At 39.8% G+C, this 7,476-nt stretch overlaps 1 protein-coding gene across 2 annotated transcripts; it reads right to left on the reverse strand.

Annotated features, from left to right (window-relative positions):
• Positions 1-228: 228 nt before the first annotated feature.
• LOC137946234 (ACT domain-containing protein ACR3-like) lies at positions 229-3,570 on the reverse strand. Of its 2 annotated transcripts, none has more exons than XM_068792451.1 (8): positions 3,354-3,570; positions 2,359-2,466; positions 2,171-2,216; positions 1,970-2,084; positions 1,798-1,865; positions 1,110-1,721; positions 904-1,008; positions 229-837 (listed from the first exon to the last, which is right to left on the reverse strand). In XM_068792451.1, exons 2-8 carry the CDS (start codon positions 2,430-2,432, stop codon positions 511-513), a joined length of 1,347 nt encoding a protein of 448 aa, XP_068648552.1. In that variant the 5' UTR covers positions 2,433-2,466; positions 3,354-3,570; the 3' UTR covers positions 229-510. The 2 variants fall into 2 exon arrangements, with proteins under 2 accessions (XP_068648552.1, XP_068648553.1); XM_068792452.1 differs by having other exon boundaries at positions 2,359-2,476.
• Between the last annotated feature and the right edge of the window lie 3,906 nt (positions 3,571-7,476).

Raw genomic sequence — 7,476 nt, forward strand, 5'->3', positions numbered from 1 at the left:
CTTCACTTCTTTTTGCAGTAAGATCAGTTTGATCATACCCCTTGTCCTCTCTCATGGGGAAACACAAGAGGAGACATGGAAGGGACCCTTTTTGTCTCCTGAGGAAATGTTTGTGTCATTGCTTGAAAGAAAAATAATGAAAAAAAATCTTTTTCCCCTTCAACCAAATTCTGTTGAACTCCACAGGAAAATAGGTTTCCTCTTATCCATTTTCTTGTGTTTGTAATTTTTAATTTTCTATTGAAGTAATATGAAACTCATTTCGTTAATGTTATGGAATTTTTGTGGGTCAATAGAAATCTGACATAAACATATTTCTATCCCTTTAACACTAGCATGGATAGGGGAAGAAGGGACTTTGGCACCAGCCCCTCTCCTGTTTATGCAAGAGAGGGGCAAGGAAAAGAGGCAACCCCACCCTATCTGCTCCATGCATGTAGGGATGATCAGCCCTCATGCAGGCAACACAGAGGAAGGGAATCTGAAGTCCAGCACGTCAAACTGAATTGATCAAGTTAAGAACCGATCGAACAGATTTCCAAAGGAGAAGGAGAAGCTGGTCTTATTCCACCTGCTAGACTCTGGAGTGGTAGCACTTGGAGGCATCTTCTTCACATTAAGCATTACGGTTTGCCCAATCTCCCGTCGAAGAGTTTCAATGGTTTTGGAGTCCACCGGAATTCCAGATGCATCTCTTACGTAGAAGACATTCATCGTTTGCTCTCTGATTGTGGTCACCCCTGCCCTTGTGACGGACAGCCCGTTCTCACGAAGGACCCTGGTCATATCCGAAAGAAGCCCTACCCTGTCCCTTGCGCATACCTCCAAACTCACCCCCTGCCATCATCAATCAGTGTGACCCACTACAAGTTTATTCAGTAAAACTAATTCAAGTTCACAAACCTCGGATACTCGTCTCAGAATTGCAGCTTCAATGCTCTTGATGACCCTCTCCTTTTCGCTTTGACTGTCAAGCGTGCAGCCGTCCATGTCACGTATGAAATGCTCCTGCATGGCATTAACAGAGAGCAAGAAATAATGTGGTTGACGCATATCGGGCTTTTTCTGCTGCTCCATGCACCCGGTTGTGAGTCTTACGGGGTGCGTACCTGTATTGCGTAGGGTCCTTCTGCCCCAATTGATGCATGAAACACTACGTATTGCATGTCTGTGAGGGTGCACACGATGTCGAACAGCAATTTCGAACGATCTTTGCACCTAACGTTCACCACAGAGTAACCCTTCTCAGCACACCGTTCTATGGTGATTATAGGCTTGAAATCATCCCCATCCAACCCTCCACCTCCCTCGCAGTCCCCGTCGTCGAACATCATCTGGTGCAGCCGCCGGTCTGTGTGGGTTGAACCTATGGAAAAACTGGTTCGAGCCCCCTTGGATTCGTCGTCCCCGCGACCACGGAGGACGTTCTTGAGTTGCTCTTCCATGGCCAGCAACCTTATCGGGTCATCCACGGCTCGACACGTTGAGTCGTCGTTGACATAGAGCACACAGGCCACTCGCATCTTGTGTGTCCACACTTGTAAACCGACAACGTTGCAGTGGAGATTAGCGAGAACGGCCGAGATTTGGGACAGGAGGCCGGGGCGGTTCGTTCCGATGAGCTCAATTGCTGTGTAATCACCGACGGAGTGTACTCCCACTCTCTTTCCTGGCCATGGCTTCTTCTTTCCTTTGAATACGTTCCCTTCTGGTCCCAGCGCCTATAAATTGAAGGCCCATTAGTCTTTTAATGCAGAATTACTTGTGTTTATAGAGCTCCTGAATCTTTCAAAATACCTTTTCTATGTACTCAATAGTGTTTTGGTCAGTGATTTTGTTGCCTTGCTGATCAGTTACATGGAACACTGCATGAGCTCCAACGAGTAGAAAACGAACGTCAGTCTGGAAACTGGAGTGAGAATTTAAAGCAAAAACGGACCGAGAATGGAAGCAGAAATTGAAAAAGTACCGTCCATGAACCATCCTGCGTCAGAAGAAATGTAAGCTTTGGAGATAGCAAAATCGAGATCAATGAGGACTTGCACTACTTCAAGCAAGGTGCCTGGTTTGTTCACACTGTCAACCTAAAGAAACCAAGGTGCAGTGAAGCGAGCTTCATGGGATTAAGAAAAAAAACCTCTTGGAACAAAACCGGAGGGAATAGTTTTACCTTTACTACTGTACAATCACTGCAAGTAGTATTGTCTACAGATACCCTGGATTTTGACATTTTACATGTTCATGAGAATTCGACAACAACATTAAAAGGTGAAAAATAGCATCCATGAATGAGTTCAGAGTAGAAGGAGTTGAGTGGATATAAAGTAATATAAGGAAAAACATAAAAGAAAGTCTTGCCTTGGGGGGTTAATTCGTTGGCTAAAGTTCTCGTACTCTGGATCAAAGTAAGGCCACTTATGAACGCTCCCCATGCATCTATGCAACAGACTTCAACTGAGCTGTGACCTGAAAGCAACTAAACCAGAATCAAAACGAATAAAAAAAAGCACGGCTATAATCTTTTTCAAAATAAAAAAAACGAAAAATATCGAGAAATCCGAATCTACAGTTGACACAGTGGGGCTTTTACAACTACATTGGTAAAGATAAAGATTGTTCGTAAAACAAATAATCAGGGGGGTCGGCCACTGATCTCATGGGGCTGGGTGGGTCGGCCACTTAGTTTGTAGTCAATGCCTGATGAAGTTTGTGATGCAGAGTAAGAACTGTGAATGGTGGGTGAGTCGGTGACAGTGCAGTTTTCTGGGAATGAACCGACACGGATCGCTTTTGACGCATAAGATTCCTTTTCAGTCCCGCAGTGGTGGGAGCAGTTTTGATGTGTGGGATTCTCAGTTTGTTCTTAGATTAGGGGGCCATGGGGCCTCCGCTTCGCATCACGCAGACTTAAGAACAGCAGAAAAAATAGTAACAAAGCACCTTTTTTTTTATGAATTTATAAAAGCATGAAACATTCGAGGAGTCGCCTTGACTCAGCCGAGTTAATTCCCCCATTTTAGCAAAACGTAATCGGAGATTTCAGGTAAGATTTGGATTCATACAAATCTCAGAGACTCGGTATTAGTAATCCACAAGCTTATCAAACATTTCCTCTTCTTTCTCGGAAAGAATTATAAAAGAAAAGAATCAAACAATTCGCCTGTTGTTTCCGAAACGAAGAGGGCAGTCAAAGTAGGAATTCAAGCAATAGAAAGTAACATGTAACAGATGACATCGAGCTCACGTTGGGAAAATCTTTGTAAAAAGAAGACAGAAACCTGAAGAATTTTAACTTCTCTGCAGCTATGAAACGGCATGGAACGAAAAGAAAATGAAGAAGTGGAGAGACTCACCGTAAAAGAGATGCAGGAGAGGTGGAGATTTGGAGAGCAGCAGGCTGCAGGAGATGAGAAAGAGAGACGAGGTGTGAATTGAAAGAGGAGTTGCTTTTAATTTTGGTTAGATACCCAAGTAGCGGTTGGTATTGCCAACCCTCCAGGCTCCAGCAAAATATGAGATAACTGTTCATATTTAGATAATCATGAGTCACTGCTCACCACTCCCACTCCCACTTTTTTTTTTTTTTTTTCTCTGAACTCTCAGAGTTTGGGCCTCTTTAATCCGTTAAATATGTGAACTTTTTGTTTATAAAAGGAAAGATTCCCCTGTGGACCTAAATGCTCTCTCCACCATTGAAGCCACATAATCATCTTCTGGTGCCCTTATAATAGCAAATGAAACACTTTGATCCATGGTATAAATCTCATTGTTCTTCAAATAATTACCACAGCCATTAAAATATAGACAACATCCTTATGCTTGATACTCCTGGCTTTTGTGGCAGTCGAGTGGATGACAAGCTTTGGGCCATCGTTTCTTTGTTAAAATTTATTTATGGGAGTACTGCTTTGGAGGTAAAGAGAGGACTTATTTTTATACACCACTCTAGCTAAACCATATGGATAAGCATATGCTTTGGGGGTCTCATCATCAACTACCCAAATCTGATGGAGGGGAGTGGATTTTACTTGTTTGCCTGATTTTTATTTATTTATTATTTTTTAAATATAATGAAAGTAAAACACAACAATTTCCAGGATAATTTTCCCTTATATCTATTTATATTTTATTAAGCATATTAGAAACATGTAAATGTTATTCCATACCTGATTAACCCATTAAAGATAAAGGTAATTTAGTAGTTTAGCAATTTTATTTTATGATCTAAGTAGCTGAAAATCCCTAATTTCCCTCATCCCCCTCCCTTGGTCTAAACAAAACCCTCGAACTAATCTTTAAAAACCATAATCTCCTTGTTCCTAATAAATTTCCTTACTCCTCTTCTCTCCTATCATAATGGTAGATGGCATGACTTTTCTCATAGTCTTATTCTCTTGTTTCTTCTTCTTCTTCTTCTTCTTCTTTTCTCATAAATCCTTGTGTGTTCGTTAATTTTATGATTTATCATACTTTTGTATGGATATTGAGTTTAAATCAAGAACGCAAAACAGAATTCACTAAAAAAGTGAGAACACACAGTGGCCAAGCAAAACAAACTAAAAGTTGGCGTGAACTACAACATACCTATTCAATCTCCCCCCCCCTTTTGCTAGATAAGAATACTCTGAAAGGCTGATATTCGAATTGACAAAGGCAAACCGCCAGCTCTTTAAGTGGGGAGAAGAGTCTTCCATGAGCAGAAAAGAAGAACGGATGCAGCCATCTTGCCTTTAGGAAGGAAGTTACTTGTGCTTGTTCATATGGGTGTCATGGTTGCCTCCCTTTCACATCTCCTAACCACCCCCAACATCCCAAGAGGAGCCATCTCCATTGGATCAATCCACTCAGCTTAGATTGCTAGGTTTATGTTTGACCTTTTTGTATGTATTGATCACTGGAACATGCAGTCTCAAGATATCTTCCCACGATGCTTGCACTTAAAGCTTGAAATGAAATAAAATGAAATTTGATGTTTATCATTCTTTTGTGTGTGTTTGCTAATGGACAGCTTTTGCTTTGTCTCGACCTTTTATATTAAAGTGTTCATGCATACTTATTTTGTTTGATGGAAAAGGAGGAAAACATTTAGCATGCAAATAAAAATGACAAAATAAAGCAAAAAAAATTAAAAGAAAGAAAGATACATTAAAGTGTGGGAGAGTAAACGAAAAGAAACCTCGAGGGGAACTAAATATAACCTACCATTGTAATCATGTGAAGAGGATTAAGGGAGCTTAGAACCATTCTCCAAAATTTATTCATGCATTTTTTTACGAGGATTGATCATTAGGCCAGGGAGAATGCTTTTTTTTTACACTTGAATTTTTTATGCTTGTAAAGATCAAAAGGGAGAGAATGTTGGTGTTGCAAACATCAATTTTGTCATGGGTTAGGCCATGTGGGCCACATGGACAATTAGGAAAATATGCTTATACTTCCGAGCTATTTTATGCTATCAAGAACGAGACATTATATGGAGAATTATATATCACAAGAAATATCTGTAAGTCTATTTTTTTTACCTATTCACCCAATTCTCGATCTGAGTTTTATATGGAGATATTGATCTTGGAAGAGTCAATGGTCATGCTGGCAAAAGGAGAATGAGTACTTAGTTCGGCCAAATTATGGAGACTGAAATTTATCAGATTATATATCTCAATAGAAGTATACTTTATGAAGATAATTTATACTTGAATGAAAGGTATTTAAGTCTATTTTTAGAAGGAGAAAGTTTCATATCAGTCTGATCTATATTTAAGGATATATTCCTATTGGAAGAATCAAAGGTCATGTTGGTATCCTGTTACATTGAAAAATTTGAATTTAAGTCGAATTATTTTATGTGTCCTTATTACTCTTAAGGACTTTTATTATTTACTGGTTATCTACTGCTATACTAATGCAAATTTGGTACATGTTATTTGGGCATTGGCCCATTTCTGCTATTACTATTGTGTCTCTTTGATTGAGATATTATTATGAAAAAAAGACTCCTCGGTTGCTATCTATTGTCAGCATTGGTTATCCTGATGAAGATTTGAATAAAGAACATTATGGCCCCATCATCTTATCTTCTTTTGATTCTCATTGTCATGTTATTATTATTATTATTATTATTACTACATCTATGTTATTTGGTTTAATCTGGAATCACTGCCATTACCTCCCAGCTTGAGGGGGAGAAGTAGAAAAAGAAGTACAAGAAAAAGGTATTTTACATGTTATGGTAATTTTAATGTGACAAAAATATTCAAGAAAAAGGGGAGCACAAAGATGAAGCTTTTGCATCTAAGAAGAAATTTTTGCAGCAAAGAAAGTTGAAGACCAAAAATCTTAACTTGCAATAATAATTGTGGTAATTATTGGTGATACCTGACTCGACTTGACTCAATTCTATTTCTCAGGCTGGATTATTATTTTGAGGTATTCGCAACATATTCCTTGGTCAATATAATATTTGGTGCAGATACTCACATCGGATTATTTCATGGGTCCTTTTACAAGGATTTTTATTATTTTGGTTCGGGTTATATGGGCCTAGGCCCATTTCAGCTGCAACTATTGTGTCTCTTTGGATGAGACATTATTATTGAAGAAGTGGTGGCCTCAACATCCTATCTTCCTGTTTACCCATTACCTATTGGTTATTTGACAACCTTACTCCTACCATCCTTTATTTGACTCTCACATACCTTCAGACTAACTTTTTGAGTGTTGCTTCGGTTGGGAGTTTAAGTCCATCACGTATATGGGTGTTTTAAGTCCATTGAGACTTATATATATATATATATATACCCTTGGGTCTTTTATCGCCATCTTGTGAATGACAAACATTTATCACCCATTTCTACCTATGAGAATCGGTGCCTGGGTTGGGACACCGTGATGGAGGAGCTTATTACTACATATATGTTACCCCCCTTAATTGACATTTATTACTCCTACCACTTGAGAGTCGTTGTCCTGTGGAGGGATACGGTGATGGAGAAGTTTTTACTACACTTCTGAGCACTACGTATAAACCCACTACCTATGAAAGATAGGAGTACCACTACTAGAGAAGGATAGGAGTGTGCCCTACATCTAACATGGGTTATGACTGGAGTATGGAGGGATGTCATATGACTTGGAGTGATTTTACTCTCACTTATCTTATGCTAGTTAGGCCTCATGGAAGAGAGCACCAGCGTGAGGGGGAGTGTTGGAAGATATGGAGGACTATCATTTTATACGAGAAGATCCTAAACATCATTTGCAGCAAGTTGGGAGTTCATGATGTTTTCTCACCCCCAGCTTGAGGGGGAGTGTTGGAAGATGGGCACAACCCCACACGACTAAGGAAGACCCACATATTCAAGAGTGTTGGAAGATGGGCCCAAGCCCACACAACTAAGGAAGACTTACATATTCAAGAGTGTTGGAAGATGGGCCCAATCCCATAAGATATGGGACCCACCATGATCATGTGAGGTG

This window comes from Aristolochia californica, unplaced genomic scaffold (assembly GCF_029961685.1).
Source record: "Aristolochia californica isolate CCGP_79_NKW_82.1479 unplaced genomic scaffold, dmAriCali1.0.hap1 SCAF_12, whole genome shotgun sequence".
NCBI lineage: Eukaryota > Viridiplantae > Streptophyta > Magnoliopsida > Piperales > Aristolochiaceae > Aristolochia > Aristolochia californica.